Source organism: Pleurodeles waltl, chromosome 3_1, assembly GCF_031143425.1.
Source record: "Pleurodeles waltl isolate 20211129_DDA chromosome 3_1, aPleWal1.hap1.20221129, whole genome shotgun sequence".
Lineage (NCBI taxonomy): Eukaryota > Metazoa > Chordata > Amphibia > Caudata > Salamandridae > Pleurodeles > Pleurodeles waltl.
The window spans coordinates 1703035363-1703052303 of NC_090440.1; the positions used below are offsets into that span (position 1 = coordinate 1703035363).

Here is a 16941-nt window from a genome sequence, read left to right on the forward strand (position 1 = left end):
GAGGCGTGTGCGTAGGGTGTGGTGGCAGACTGTGTTGAAGGCGGCTGAGAGGTCCAGGAGGATGCGTGCCATGGTTTCGTCGTTGTCAAGTAGGGTCCTGATGTCGTCGGTGACGGCGATTAGGGCGGTTTCGGTGCTGTGGTTGCTGTGGAATATGGATTGGGATGAGTCCAGAGTGTTGTTCTCCTCGCGGAAGCGGGTCAGTTGTCTGTTGACAATCTTCTGAATGACTTTTGCCAGGAAGGGGAGCAGGGAGATGGGCCAGACGTTCTTGAGGTCCTTTGGGTCCGCCTTGGCTTTCTTGAGGAGGGCGTTGATCTTGGCATGTTTCGAGCTCTCCAGGAAGGTGGCAGTCTCAAAGGAGCTGTTGATGATCTTCCGGAGTTGGGGTGCGATGACGGAGCTCACTTTGTCGAAGATGTGGTGAGGGCAGGGGTCAGATCGTGAGCCGGAGTGGTTGGTGGTCATGATTTTGATGGTGTCGTCGTCGCTGACGTGAGTCCAGGAGAGCAGGAGGTTGGTGTGGATGGGGGGGCGCTGAGTCTGTGGTGTTGGTGGTTGACAGGGGGGTCTGGGTATTGAAGCTGTCTTGGATGTCTGCAATTTTGCAGTAGAAGAAGGTGGCTAGGGAGTCGCAGAGGTCTCGCGCTGGCTGGATGTCATTGGCGTTGGAACTGGGTTGGAAAGTTCCTTCACAATGTTGATGCGCTCCTTACAGCTGTGTGTGTTGTTGTCGATGCGTTCTTTGATGGAGGTTCTTATAGCGGTTTGGATGAGTTGGTGGTGTCTGGGATGGTGCTCTTGAAGGCTGTGTGGTTGTCCAGTGTCTGTTCTTGGCACCACTTCTTCTCGAGTATTCGGCATGTTTGCTTGGATTCTTGGAGGTCGGCAGTGAATCAAATGGCCCTTCTGTCTGTGCGTCTGTTTGACAGTTTCTTGACCGGGGCCAGAGTGTTGGTACAGTGGTCGATCCATTGCCTGAGGTTGCGGGCGGCTGTGTCAGTGGGATCGATTGGTGGGTTCTGGGAGAGGGTGGTGATCAGCTGGTCTTCTGTGACCTTGATCAAGCTGCGGTGGGGAATCTGTTGTGGGTTTCTCGAAGGTAAAGGGAATGCAGCGGTGGTCAGTCCTGTGGAGTTTTGTGGTGTGGCTGAAGGAGACGTGTTTGCTGGCAAAGAAGATGGGGTTGAGCGTGTGTCTTGCGGAGTGGGTGGGTGTCGTGACGAGCTGCTTGAGTCTGAGGTTGTCGAGTTTGTCGAGCATGGTGGTGGAGTTGTTGTCGTTGGTGTTCTCGAGGTGGAAGTTCAGGTCCTGTGACGCCGCGCACTACCGCAGCATCTCTTTCTCGGACCCCAGTCGGGCCGGTGGTCCAAGTTTCGGGACACCGGCACCGTCGCAGCCCATTTCTCTGTCTCCATATTTCTGCGGTGTGGCCCAGAAGGCACATTTCATGCTCTGGGTCGTGCCGCAGCCCCTGCCAGCCTTCCTGAATTTCTCTATACTTACCTCCTTCGGTTTTTTCCTCTTCTTTCTTCTTCCATCTTTGTTTCTTCTTTTTTCTTGGTGTCCATGTTGTCTTCCTCCTTGGTGTTCTTCTTCACAGCATGCCTTTTTCCTTTTCCTTTTCTACTAGGTCTTTTTTCCTATTCTTTTCTATATGGTCTTTCCCAATCCATGATGGTGTCGCACTTTCTTCCTGTTGTTTCACTTCCTGTTTATAAGCACTTCAGTTCTTTTCTTCCTTGCGTTGCAAACACTTCCGCTCTGGTGGTGATCCTCGCTCCTGTTTTTTCCATGTTTTCCGCGTTCCTGTTTTTTCCTGCAAGATTTATTCTATTTCTTCCTTGTTTTCATTGTATCCTTTTCCTCTTTTTCAGGAGTTCCTGTGATAGAGGTGTTTTTCCTAAATATTTGGGTTTTTCCTCTGGGACTCCTTCTGGAGGGTACGGTATGCCTTGGCGTCTTTTCCAATCAGCAGCACCGTGGCTACTAGAAAGGGTCACCCTCTATCTTGGACAGTCCAGAACCAGTAGAAGAGCGGGTGTTCCTTCAAGTTCTTCAACCAACGGTGGTAAAAGACTTGCAGACCGTGACAGGTCCCCAAGGAGTATGTAGTCTGTGGATGTGAGGGTGTGCGTGCTGATGACGTCAGGGATGGAGTCGCTGAACTGCGGTCAGGGTCCGGGGGATCTGTAGACGAGGGTCCCCCTGAGGGTAGTGTTTGGATCGGTGTGGATCTGGGCTGAGGGTGTCTTCGGGTGGCACTGTGACTATGGGCAAATCCCATGGCATAGGACCAGTGGAGCGTTCTATGATGTTATGTTTCAACAGTGTTTCTAGTTCTTTATCAACAGCTGCTTGTAAGTGAAAAGTGACTCTGCAATGCCGTAGGGCAAAAGGGCGAATTTGAAGTTGCACTTTCATATTTTTGAGTCTGCCTCAGGCATGAAACAACATTGGGAACTGACTAATAATTTCAGGCCTAGCATGGATGTTGTAGTTGTGAGATATCAGTCCCATGTCAGCAGCAGTGCAAAAGCTAAGCAAGCTTGCACTGGATGAAGTTCCTTGGAAGACATGGGTTTGGCACTTGCGCTTACGTCTTGCATTGAAAAGTTGCTGTAAATGACCCTTGACTCTGTGATGGGTGTGAAGCAGCCCACGTGTATACCTTCGTGTTTGACAGAGTAAGACATGGCATAGGAGACAAGTTGTTGAACTTTTCAACTGGCATGTTAATCGACACACCACTCTCTATAATGAAAGTTATAGGGGAACCGTTCACTTTTAGTGTGATTTTAGGACAATGCCCAAATTAATTTTGTTGCTTCATTTTGTGTCTTTCTTTTAACACTGGATCTTCTTTGGAAGCAGCTAACCCTAACTGTGCATGTAATTTCTAATGACGTTCAAGAGCTTTTATAGGATAAACTTCTCAATGATACACTGTGCTTAGTTTCTACTTGTTGTAAATGCTGTTGCTTTTTAGCATTGAAGACATGGCGAGAATGCTTCTGGAAACTTCTGGCGGTCATTTTTTCTTCTCACTGTGATGCATCTAGAAGCAGGCGCAGGCGCTTCACCCTTTGCAGCACCACTTTTCTTGCGCCCCTTAGCACCCCACTAATGCCACCATTGGTGCCCGGTGTTTAAAATATGGCGCGCGATGGCGTGGGTGGGACAATAACCTAAGAATTTATGAGGCTATTGATGTACTGTTCAGGGTTAGCGCCAACATTTTGGCACTAACCCTGAACAGTACATACAGACTAATTATAAATAATAATAATGGTGTGCCCCCTTGTAACGCCTATGCTATGAGCAGGCATTAAAAATACAGCAAAAAATGACACAAATAAATCTTTTAGATTTCTTTGCACCATTTCTTCAGCCGCCCTAATGGGGGAATGTCCCCCCTTGCATACTTAATACCTGGTGCAGGCATAATGTGGCGCAAGGGGCTAAAAAGTGGCTCAATGCATGCACTGTGCCACTTTGTAAATCTGGAGCTGTGATTTTGGCCTCGTTGGGCCACATTAGCATCAACAAAAATTACGCTAATGTGGCGCAAGGAGGTGCTAGGCCCTTTTAAATCTGGGCCTTAGTTTCTCTTTCTCCTCGCAGACTGTTTTAAAGATGGTTTCCTTTCCTGAAGCCTTTGCACGTCTGTCCTGTAGCTGGACATTTACCTTCTTGGGGAAACGGAAACCCACATCGAAAGCATAACTTTTTCTTATTCAGAAACATCTACTTGTATGAATCTGTTATGTGCTTTAGCTTGCTTTTCATGATCAACACAGATTCATTACGCACTGCTCCTGATTCCATATCAGCAACTTGCTGATCTGCTAGTTATTCTGCCCTTGCAGTCATTAGCATTTTCTCCAAACTGAGTGGCTCTCGCAACATGCGTCTTCTGAAGGAATCTGTAAGACAGCCATCAATGACTCAGAGGTGCATGGCTTCCTCATCATTAAAGTCACAGAACTTACAGAGTTTGAGAAGTGCATCAAGTCTCTGAACAAATTCATCCTTAGTTTCACCAGCTTGTTGTCGTGCTTGGTTGAAGATGCACTTTTCACAGCCAACATTCAGCATCGGATTGAATTTGGCATCCAATGCTTCTTTAATCTTTTGGCATGATGTTGCATCAGCTTGTGAAACTTTCTTTAGCACTTCTTTCACTCCATCACCAGCAAGGTTTTTTAAAATATTTAATGATTTTTCTATTATTTCCTTCTCCTACTGCTCCTATGAAGTCATCGGGCGTTTTGATCCATGCAGTCCATCTAGCACCAATGTTCTGTTTCTTTGCAGTCTCAAACATATAGCTGAGTCATTTATTGCGCTTCCTTTTGCCTCCATTTAGAACATGAGATTTTCAGGCAACATTGTTTTTGCTAAGCAGGACTGGTAATCTCTCCACGCAACACCCCGTTGCTTGGGCCTTGTCTTCATGCCCGATTTCCAAGGTCATAGCACTTCACTCGCTTGTGCCGGTAAGTGAGTTTCTGTTTTCGTACCTGGTTGGTACTGCCTTTAGCGTTGGCTTTGTATTGATGATGGCTCTGTGCTGTAGCATGGTGCAATATTTTTTCTTTCAGCCTTCCCAATCGGTTTTGATTGGCTTTTTGACTGTGCTCTTCTGCAGGGCCTTCCACTTCTTTGATGGCTGCGTTTGGGCTGGAACAGGGCCTTGACTCCACATGCGCCAAGCGCATACCACGTTGCATCGATTTAGGGGCGCACAAGCCACGCATGACGGAGAGCAACTTGGTTTCTTCGAAGCACGTAGCCCATCCTCGTTGCCATTTGTAGGGTCTTCCCCAGCCGGGGAGCATGTAAACGAACATGCCACACGCGGAGTTCTGAAACAGACGTCTTTTGTTCTTCAAAATACCATTGTGCTCTCTGCTCGCATTGCTCAGAACTTTTACAACCACAGCTTCACAGCTCCGATCCCATTATGTAATTCCTGTCTAGAGTCCACCCAGGACCGTAAGGACCCTAGCCCAGGACCGCAAGGGACCTAGTGCACATGCTATTAAAGACACTACAGTATCTCTGTGCTAATCCCCGGAGACTATTAAATCCCACAAGGAGAGGAGTCATACCTATCACTAATAGCACCTTCTCCATCATGCACCCACCCAGGACTGCACGTGAAAGGGTTTGCATCCTTCCACCAATCACAAGAGCACCTGAGGAGTCAGAGGGAACATATTTTGTGTTACTTTGCAAGACCTACTGCCATATTCAAATTAGGTAGGAAAATATATGCAATGCCTTTGCTAACCACTTGAGGCCAAACCAGGTCTAACGGTGCCATACTTATAGAATATTCTACTTTGTGTTTGACTTGCACTAGATTGAGGCTTGACAAACGCTTTTTGTCAAAAGAAGGGTTTTATCCTTGACACAGGAAGGCAGGTGAGCAGACAGTCCTAAAGGGAATGAATGATATGACTAACGGGATGCAAATTATGTCATTTTTTCCGATGTGCAATCATTTTGTATTTGCAATCATTGTAACTAGCAATTTCTGAACGGAAAAATATGTGCATATAGGCTGACCTCAGCGGTCGGTGCCAGGCAGTCGATGCACGAGCACTTCACACAAAAATCAATAAGATGCTGGTAATGGTGGTCCATCTGGTGCCACGGCCTCTAAGTACTCACTAACAGCAACAGGCACTCTTCCACTAAAGTCTGCCTTCTGCCATGGGATGAATTAAAAATCGAGAAGCGTCTTCAGGAAGCCATAAGTGTGAGCTTGAAGGCCGCATCACAGTATCAAGCCAACCATGATTACTGTCTCACACTTAGGGTCGAACGGTCAGGGGGAACATCAAAAGATGGGTGAGAGGGTTTGGAGCTCAACAAACAGAAGTCTTGGGACTGCAATATCAGAAGACCTCAAAATGGCTAACCAGTGCGGAAACGAAGCAGGAGACCAAGTGAAGCCAAGGTGTTATGGGAAAGCAAAAAAAAGAGCATCACAACATGACCTATACCATCTGTAACCATAGATAACCTTGCGAGGCTTCTTTGCACTATATAACAGATATTTATTGTTACTCAATTCAAATCTATTTCATCAATCAAGTAGAATGACAGGCTTAATAGGCCCAAAGGTAATTTGACCATGTGGGTGAAACATAAACATGGATGTTTTAGTCAATTAAGCCGTCGAACTCAGTGCAAATGTGAAGTCAGGCTTAACTAAGGTTTGATATCTAGACCTAAGTAGTGGAAGCTCCGCATGAAAATGCTGTGTCGAGTTGGACAGGCCTTTCCTAAAGTTCTTTAACTAGTTCTGGAAGACATATCTGGAGCATTGTGGCTATTTCTTGAGGTTACATCTGGAGTGTTTTGTCCTATTTGGGGGGGCACATGTGGAGCAATGTACCCAGTGCTGGATGCACCTTGAGACCCTCACGGGTGAGTAGTGCGCTTTACAAATGCTATGATTGATTGACTGATACTACGGCCCAGATGTAAAAAAAAAAATGACAGAGCGTGCTGCTGCGCCACAATTGGCAGCACCACGCTCTGTCATTTTCAAAACGCAGTGATGCGCCGTATTTAATATAATAAGGCGCACCTCTGTGTTCCTCCCTGCGCTGGAGCTAAATTTGCTGCCCAGCGCCAACGCAGCCACCTGTGGGGGAGATTGTTTTTGTGCAAGAAGGGACACCTTCCTGCACAAAACAATCTTCAATGGCGATTAGCTCTTTCTATGTGTGCAGCAGAATGCAGCACACAAGGAAAGATCAAAAAACGAGGAGAGATGAAAGTATTTCTCCTCGTTGCGCCATGCTAACACCACCGCTGGGGTGGCGTTAGATTTTGGCGCTGCCTCAGGTTTATGAAAACTCATACCTGAGGCAGCGGAAAATGCAATGGGTGTTGCTGACAACACTCATTGCACACCCCTTCCACACAAAGTGCTGCGTGTGAAGGGGCCGTATTTATCAGGTGACATAAAGCCACAAAAAGTGGCTTAACGCCGTCTTGTAAATACGATGCAGTGCATAGCGCTACGGGAGCGTCACTAAAGTGACGCTCCGGTGGCAATAGGGCCTTATAAATCTGGCCCTACATGTGGTTCAAGAGCCTATATAAGCAAACCTGTCCCTAGATCTGGAGCCAACATTTAACATTTTAGGTCAGTTTCTAGAACGACATCTCTTGGGTATTGTGTCTAAGTTCATATTTCATCTCTAGAAGAACTGAGACTGACAGGAGCAGTTTAGCATGATCTCTTCAGTGTAGGAATTAAACCATGATCATGGGTCCAGATGTACGGTATAATGGACAGTCAGACCTGCAACCATGGTTATACCGTAATGAATAATCCATAAATCAAAACAGACTCCACATCATAGCACCATAACAAGCCAAAATACGTCTTCTGTGGATTCTGGAACAGATTAATTTATTTAGGGTAGAACTCATTGATAGCAAACAGTGAGTAAGGACTGTTTGGTGACTAGTGAATTCGGGTAAAAAAAATACAGAGAGAACTCCAGAGCACACACTAGTCATGTGAGTGAAAAGTACATCACACGCCCTTTTCTTTCATCATTAGTAGCTACATACCTGTCTTTTGTGTGTGTGAAAGTGTTTACAGAATTGAAATTATACCAATTAACTGAACTAAAAGCTTTCCTACAAAATATGCCAATGCTCGTGCAATGCCACAAAACCATAGTATAATTGTGTTCACCCTAGAATCAGGGTTTAACATTTACCACATTATGGCCCTAACTGTGAGAGACCCTTGATTGCCGGTGGGGTCTGCTGAGGTCCACAAGAACACCGTAGACCTCTCACGTTTCTCCAGAGATTTTGGCTACTAAACGCAACAGAGACCTGCAAGAATGAGGAATTACCAGGGGAATTAGACCTGGAATTACTCTTTCCACATTCCTTCGAGGATTCTCACAGTTTCATCAAGGGTCCTGGTTAATTCTGCACGCCTGGGGTTAACAGGACCCTCAGTATTAGTAACTGAAGGGTGAGAAATGTATATGCCAGCATCCGAGAACCTCAATGTAGCAGACTATGTTGGGGATCATTAATAGTTCCTTCGCTCTATAACCCTCCAACAGCCCCTCATCTCTCCATAGTTCCTCTCTTACTTGTAGTTCATTTGTTTTATAGCACTTCTTAAATCAGTGTAGGGTGTCAGAACACGTTACATCACCCACATATACAGAGACAATGAATCATACGAAATCAGTGTATAGATAATGTTACATAAGACAAAAAGGACTACAGGGTATAGGATCCACATATCATCCATGCCTGTAGGCATTTTGTAAGGGTGCTTGGTCTGGAGAAGCACAAACGCAGTATTCAGATAACACAGTAGTTCTGGTTGACTTTACTAATAAGAATGTATTTCTACCCAAACAAACCATTTTTTGCAACATTAGGATAATGAAAGACTGGGAAAAACATAACTTTCTAACCTGTACTGTGAAGGTTGCATGCAGCTCTTTGATGGCAGTTCATAGCTCACTGTGCTAGATTACGATTGTAACTTATGAACTGCCTAGTATAAAACGATTCTTTGAGACAAAAGCAGTAACCCACTGGGCTATGCCCATAAAATACTGTTCTTTGATCTGCATGGTTCACGTTCTTTGCAGCAGGTATATTAACCCTCTGCACTACCTTAGATGAATCAAAACTGTCACCAGACAAAACTCTGATCTCTCCCCTGCAGGTACATTAATCACAAGAGTTATCTTGACACTTTTATTGTTGCCTGAAACCGTCTGGATACACAAGGGACTATGCAGTGGATGCTTTTGAAACTGGTGCACTGCTCCAAAACAGCCCCCAGTAAAAAAGAAGCCCGCCACTTTGCCAGCTTCGTCGGGAAAAGGCCGCCTGGTACGACCAGTCCGGCCTTGAACATTGTGTCTCAGCACATTCTACCAGAGGGTGATGCCCCTGTCACGTGACCAGGGGCGGCTCCTCCATAGGGGCGGAGGAGTGTCGCCTCCCCCTGCCACCAGTGGCAGCTGCAAACCCTTTCTCGAAACACGATCATAAACAGTGTTTATGATCAGGTTTTAGGAAAAGGGTTGGAGTGCACAGCACTCCCCCTCAGAGCACATGTGTGTTTGGCCGACAGACTCGGGCCGGCCAAACACACATGCGCACAGGGCTCTCTCCAGCCCAGCAACATTGTTGCTGGGCTGGAGAGAGCCTGCACAGGCTCCCAGTCTGCCTGGGAGCGCCCTGGCTCGCACTCCCAGCCAATCCTGACGTTGCTTTGAGCAGCGTCAGGATTGGCCGCAGGCCAGGCTGGGCTCCTGTGCCTGCAGCCATGAGGAGTCAGAGCAAAGCGGATGGAGCGCCGTGCGACGTAGGAGGTAAGTGGTTTTTTTTAATTATTTTTTTTTAATTTAATTTGTCTCCTCTTCCACCCTCCTCCCCCCTGTGCGCGTGCATGCCACCCTGCTCCGCCCTGCCCGTTAAGTGCAAGCCGCAACTGCACGTGACCTATGCGTAATGATGTGTTCTGTAAATAATGTGCGTTAGCCCTATGTTTGCCACCAGAAGCCCACCAATTAAATATCTGCAACCCTGACTAGATGGTGCCTAACTGAAGACGAGTGACACATAAACTCATACCCATCTGATCCAGGTCTCTGTCTCGTCCTCTGTTAACCGTGAAACCGTGCGGGGCAAATAGCGCACCAGCTTTTCCTTGATGTTGGAGGAGCCAAGAGACATGCCCTCCATATCCATCAGGCTGGCAATGACATCAGCAGTCTGTCCAGACCCTTCCACCACCACACAGGGGATTTTACTTTTAATAGCAATGTTGATGGCCTGGGTAGAAAAGAGAAAGGGAATGAGACGTGTACATTTATATACAGCGCTCCAGATTATAAGCTGTTAGTTTTTATACATTTCCATCTGTGATTGTAAATTTATTATATTATCTTTTTATCTGTATTATCCACATTTCTAATGCGTTTTGTGAACCAAAAACCTGAAACTCGTATATTTCCTAATTTTTAACAGATAAATATACACATTCTTTTGGATGCCAGAAAGGTTTTACTGGTATAAGAAGCCATATATAATGGATCACTCATATGCAGTACATTTATATGACATTTTAGTACAAATGTGCAAAATGTGGACATCTTCGACTGTTTACATATTAATTAGAAAAACGTGCCCCTTTTTAGACCCCACTCCTTGTTAGGCTGCACAGTGATTGGCCTAACAGTCAGGACTGACAGTATCAAAGTCCACTCAAAAAATACCTATTTTCCAGTTTTCCATATTTAAAGAATAAATAAAGACACAAAATCAATATAAAACGGAAAACTATGAGCCTTATTTATGTATAAGGAAAAATCATTGCAGGCTCAATGGTGAGCACATGTACATACACAACAAGCATAGCGTATACAGAAGGACTGCAAACATCCCTCACATTAACCGCCACGATTTCCTTATATTCCAAGAGCTCCTGATTGCCAGAACTACAAACAGAATGACTCAACTCTTCGGAACTAAACATAATCGAAAGTGACGAAAAAGGAAGAAAGAGTTAGCAGAGCAAAATAACTAAATATTGTATTTACAAATTCAAGATTATACATAAAACCTCACATCAGTAAACACAAACAGAAATAATCAAGACACTTCATGAAATCTAAAAACTGACAGTTAATTTTCATCTTTGGCTGTACTTAAAAATATTCACAAAATAATAAAATCAAATACAAGAAGAGATCAAATAGAAAATGAAGATGGTATTCACAATCCCTGCTGAAAGTTAACAACACATTCAGGGCCAGATGTAACAAAAAAGGCCTTTGCGATTCGGAAATAGCGATTTTTAAGAAATCGCTATTTCTGATTCGCAAAATGCAATGTATCATATTTGTGACTCTGTAATAGCGATTTCTTAAAAATCACAAATGCTATTACCGAATCGCAAATTGCAATACCGGCCCCATTCGCACCTATGGGCCTGTAGGCCCATATTTGCGAATATTTAGCATTTCCCAAATTGCAAATTCCTAACTGGAATTCGCAAATTTGGGAAATGCAAACCCCAGGGTGCTGGGGGCCTAAGGCCCCCTCTGCTGCACTCCAAGAAGTTTTTTAAGGACATGTAAGGTGCACACATGCCAAAGGGGCATGTGTGCGTTACATGTCAATTTTAAAAATGCATGTTTTATGCATTTTTAAAATTTGCACATGGTTACCACAAAGTTCAACTTGGTGGTAATGGAGATTCCTTAATGCCCAATTCGCATTAAGGAATTGCTTGTTACATGTGGTTTAGAAATCGCAAATAAGGATTCCTTATTTGCGATTTCCTATTTAGAGAATCGCAATTTGCGATTCTCTAAATGAGGTCGCAAATAAGGAATCCTTATTTGCGATGTCGCATTTAGAGAATCGCAAATTGCGATTCTCTAAATGGGGTCGCAATTTTAAGGAATCGCTATTTTAACGATTCCTTAAAATTGCACTGCGAATGCCTTTCTTACAATCAGAAAGGCGATTTTGAATTCGCAAATGGCCGAATTTTGCGATTCGCACCGTTCACAAATGCAAAATTCTTTGATGCATCTAGCCCTCAGTCCATTCCTTGAGCAACATTAGAAACCATTAGAATATTATATAAACTAATACACGAGAATATGCTGTAAGCAATAGGTACCTCAAGGGACAAAATATCAAACAGCAAATACAAAGTCTCGGCATCAACAGAAACATTTAAAGCAGTAACTCCAAATATTTCTGACCAACTTCCATAAACTTAGGACAGATTAAAACCATAAGGTATAACTCATCTCGGGCCAGATGTAGGAAATTCCGGCTTTGCGACTCGCAAATTACAAGTCGCAAAGCAGATGCAGGATGGTGTCCCAGACACCATCTGCAAGTCACAAGGGGTTTGCAAAGGCCCACCTTATTAATATTAATGAGGTGAGTCGCAATTTGCTACCCCCTTGCGAGTCGCAGCAATCACAGGGATGGTGGCCTGCTGGAGACAGCAGACCACCATGTCTGTGACTGTGTTTAAATAAAGCAGTTTTTTTGTAATGCAGCCCGTTTTCTTTAAAGGAAAACGAGATGCATTACAAACGAAAAAATGAAATGTGTCAGTTTCATTTTTTCAGAGCAGGGAGTGGTCCATAGGACCACTCCCTGCTCTGAAAAAACGTTTTCAGGGCCATTCACAACACAAAAGGGAAGGGGTCCCATGGGGACCCCTTCCCTTTTGTGAATGGGTTACCACCAGTGTGACACTGGTGGTAACTGCGAATTGCTTTGCGACCGCGTTCGTGGTCACAAAGCAATTCTGCATCGCGATGCGACTCGCAAATAGGAAGGGGAACACCCCTTCCTATTTGCGACTCGCATTCCCATTTTGCAAGTCGGTAACCAGGTTACCGACTCGCAAAATGGGACTGGGCATCGCAATGTGGCTTTTGCGCCTCGCAAACAGCGATTTTAGCTGTTTGTGAGGCGCAAAAGCCTTGCTACATCTGGCCCCTCGTCTCTATAATGCACCCATGGCTTCTGGGATTGCACTCGAATGATTGTCACGACGCAACCTGGGTAAGAGCACATGCCTGACCTTTAACAATAGCTGTAGTAGCTTCCTGATAACCTTATTTGTCTCTCTTAATCTATTTTTAGCTGATACATAATTGACATCACTTACAGACAAGCTTGTTTGAGTTATAGCTTTACACGTAAATTCGTCAACTGCCCCTGTAAGCTCTGGGGAGCTTATTCAATGAGTAAATGGGCTTAAGTCATACTTCTGTTCTAACCCAGTTAACATCCTCTTCCTCCAGGTTGAATTGCAATTAAATGAAATAAAAAGGTTTTTTAGAGTGCACTATACCCAAGCGTGTCAAATCGCTAAAGAAGACAGTCTGTCTAAAATCACCCAAGAGATGACTAAGAGATCTCAGAGGAAAAAGCCATGTTTTTACAATGTTTTTTAAAAACGACAAGCGAGTCAGCTTCAGAAACGTGAGCAGGCAAGGTATTCCACAGTTTGGCAGTGGCAAGCGAGATGGAGTGGCATCCCCGGGAGGCCCTCTGAAATCTGGGAACCATCACCATCTTATGGAAGGAGGATCTTTAAAGCCTTCTGAGAGTGTACCAATAGAAGAGTGAATTATGTTGGCTAAGGTCTTTCTTATGCACGGCTGAGATAATCAAGCAGTGAGCCTTGAAGATAATCCTCCTTCTGATGGTGAGCCAGTGAAGGGAATGAATACCGTCTCTGACCAAGAAGTGCCTAGCAGTATTAGGAATAAGTTGAGCGCCCGCATTTTGCGCTACTTGAAGTTTATTAAGGCAAGAAGCATTAATGTTGAGGTACAATGAGTTGCAAAAGTCCAGTTACAAGGTGACAAGTGTGATGATGACTGATTGGTGCAGTTCCAAAGGAATATAGGGAAAGATCTTTCTCAGGGTCCTAAGGATGTAGAAGTAGGTGCTAGTGGTGCGGCTAACCTGAGTATCAAAATTGAACGCATTACCGAAGAAGACACCTAGGTTTTTGACTGACGTGACCGGAGTGGGGAGAGGTCCACACTCCTCTGGCCACCAGACGTTGGACCAGATGGATTTGGGGTGCCAAACACCAATACCTCAGCTTTGCTTGCATTAAATTTTAAGGCGTTGTCTTTCATCCATCTACTTCTGCTGGACATACAGTGATCAAACTTCTCAACCACAGATGTCAGGTCAATAGAGATAAACACAGTGATATGGGTGTCAGCTGCATACGATTGCACCTGGAACCCGAAAGAGGGCCTTGAGTCACCCCACAGGGAAGGCTTCTTTCTTGAAACCCTTACAGGTGACAATTTGTACCCTGTTTGTGAGAAAAGAGTGGAGGAGCTTTAGGGTGGTCTCATGGACACCGACTTGCTGCAGACGTTGAATCATCCATTCAGGTGAGACCGTGTCAAATGCTGCAGACAAACCGAGCATTACCAAAATGGTCACCACACTCTGGTTAACCTGGCAACGGAAACTCTCAATGATGGCCCTTACTGCCACCCCAGCTATTGATGATTTCTTCTCATTAATTAATTTACCTAAAAGCTTGACGCCCATGGCTCAGTCATAGATTCCAGATTATACAAACCAGTTCCAATCTTGCACCCTCAATTACTTAGTGTGATGGAAGCCATGGGACCTTTTTCAGCATTTTGGTTTTCCCTCCAAAAATTTAAAATCTAAATCAAACACTAAAATAAAAGGTGGAATTCTGTAATTAGCCTTGGAATCACATTTTGCAAATATGCTTGAAGATTAAACTTAATGGAAAACCCACCAAAGATGTTATGAAAACACTGGAGGATGTTCATAGCTGCCATCACATTCTTAGATATCACTTACAAGTTGCTGTTCCAGTTTAAACTACAATGAATGACTACATCAAGATATTTATAGTGTGAAACAGTCTCAAGTTTGGTCTAGCCGATACACCAATGAAAAGATTGGTTATGCTTTCTGGAATACCATTACTTGAGTCTTCAATGTCTTTATGATAATAATTTGTATTATTATTAACACATTTATAAAGCGCATCGTTCACCTCACAGGTATCATGGTGCTAACAAACTGCCTGTAATAACATGGAGCTGAGTAAAAACCCTGGTTACCTATTTACCCCTGGTTCTCCTGCGACTTAGGGAAGAGCCAGGTTTTTAAGTTCCTCCTGAAACTACAGATTTCGATCCTTCATAAGGAAGTGAGGAAATGTATTCCACAGTTGAGCAGCCTTCACCTGGAAAGACCTGCCACCAGACCTCACCTTCTTAAAGTTTGGTAGGCATACCAAATTTGCAGATGCTGACCGTAGTTGCCTCTGTGGCCTATAGTGACAAAACCTCTTCAGAAGAGTTGGACCTGTCCCATCTAAAGCTGTAAGGACTAAGTACATTGCTTTAAAAAACATTCTTTCTTTCACTGGTAACCACCAGTGCAGTTCTCTTAACGCAGTTGAAGCTGAATCATACCTGGATATAAGTGCCAGCTTCGCTACCATACTTTGTACACTGTCAAGTCTTTTAAGAAGATAGTCAGGGACACCCAACAGAAGTGTGTTGGAGTAATCTATTCTGCCTAGCACCGCACATTGTATCACCAGCTTCTTTGCTGGTTGAGGGAGTAAGGCAGTCATTTTTCGTAGGTTTCTCAGCAGGCCATAGCATGTTGCCGCTGTTCTGTTAATGTGGGTTTCCATTGAGAGATTTTTCTCCATAAGAATCCCAAATTTCGAACACTTTGGGCAGTATCAATCCTCTCAGAGGTGCTCCAGGGCCATACAGTGCTTAGAAGATAGAATGACACTTTTGCAGGTGCGCAGCAGAGGAACTCTGTCTTACTCCCATTACATTTCAGACAGTTCTGCTTGAGCCACTTTGTCATCTGTAGCAGGTAGGTGTGCAGCCCATCTACTTGAAACAAGCTATTAGTGTCAAGTGGTAGAATAATTTGGGTATCATCCGCATAGTTGTCAAATGCAATTTCCTATGACTTGATTAGTCTCAGTAGTGGTTACAAGTAGACATTAGAGAGAATGGGGCTTAAGGCAGAGCCCTGTGGAGCCCCATGAGTTATCTTTCTAAAATCTGATCCGTAGGGAGAAAGTGCAATTGCCTGATTTCTGTCAGCCAAATATGATTCTACCCAAGAAGATACATTCAACCCCAATTCCCTTCAATCTGCTAAGTAGTATTCGATAGTTGACAGTATCAAATGTGGATGACAGATCTATTAAAATCTGCACTGCCATTTTCGGCTGTCAACCATAAGTTAACCTTTTAGAAATCAGTATCACATCCAATTGCCATTGAAGCCCAACAGCAGTGTAAGCCATCACAGCTAATTTATCACTGAATAACAGCACTTTCAAGGGCTTTTGCAAAGTCTTGGGTGGAAAGGCATTAGTGATAGATTAGTTGAAGATTCTATTTCTATCACCAGATGTGCTGTTCTTGTGCAAGACAACCTTAGGCCAATAGCTCAATCATAAGTTTTTATGATCTCCCCATCGAGCACAGTACAGGGTTTAATAAAATATGCATGCAATGTACCTGCTATTGCCTACGTCTGTGCCACACTCAATATGGAGGAGATCACCTGTGTAAACAAAGGGCAAAAACGTACTTGCTCCAAGATGACTCAACCGCTTCTTCCATACACACAAGCACGTTTGAAAGTGGTTTAGAAGCTGGGCCTGAAAAAGAAATTAAGCGACCAGCAGTTGGGTCATTTATATCATCTGTTTATAGTTGCCCATTTGTATGGGTTTTTTTTCAACCATCAGGTTGAGGGCTCCATTGGGTCCAGGCCCCAGATTCTTTTGCAATGATGTAATAATCACAATTACATTTGGTTTTTCTAATTTTAGCAATGAAGATCTGATCAGATACTAATTCATAATTATACAAACGTCGACCCTGAGGGACAGCTTATCAACAGGTAAAATTAGCCGACCTGCACCTTTTCCCCAAAATTCACGTTGACTCTCACTTTCACATGCAGCCAGTAGTCACCATCGCCCACAATTTGTAAGAATCGTCTTCATTGAGAACTGTTTCCTTAAGGCTCTTTACAAGTGGCTAAGCATGTTTTTAAATTTCAACTAGGATTTATAGGCCAGAATGGGGCGTTTATATTTTTACAATGCGGCGGTTTCATTTCTTTAAAAAAAACATGTGCCGATTTCTATGCAAATCCCGCTGTAAATGCTCACAGTGGAATCATGAATTTATTTCATTTCTAGTAGATACTGAGAGAGCATACGTTAGTACTAGAAGCTTCCCAACAACCCCCACCAATCTGCAAAAGGGCCATATGCAAACTTCCTTACATCACTTCCATTCATTCCATCCACGCATACTTATTTAA

General features: G+C 44.2%; 1 protein-coding gene across 1 annotated transcript in view; it reads right to left on the minus strand.

Annotated features, from left to right (window-relative positions):
• The window catches only part of LOC138285523 (transient receptor potential cation channel subfamily M member 8-like), a 153189-nt gene that overhangs the window by 31490 nt on the left and 104758 nt on the right, over nt 1-16941 (minus strand). The window contains exon 8 of the mRNA XM_069225549.1: nt 9652-9852. Coding sequence (XP_069081650.1) covers nt 9652-9852 — 201 coding nt within the window. The remainder of the gene's footprint in view (nt 1-9651; nt 9853-16941) is intronic.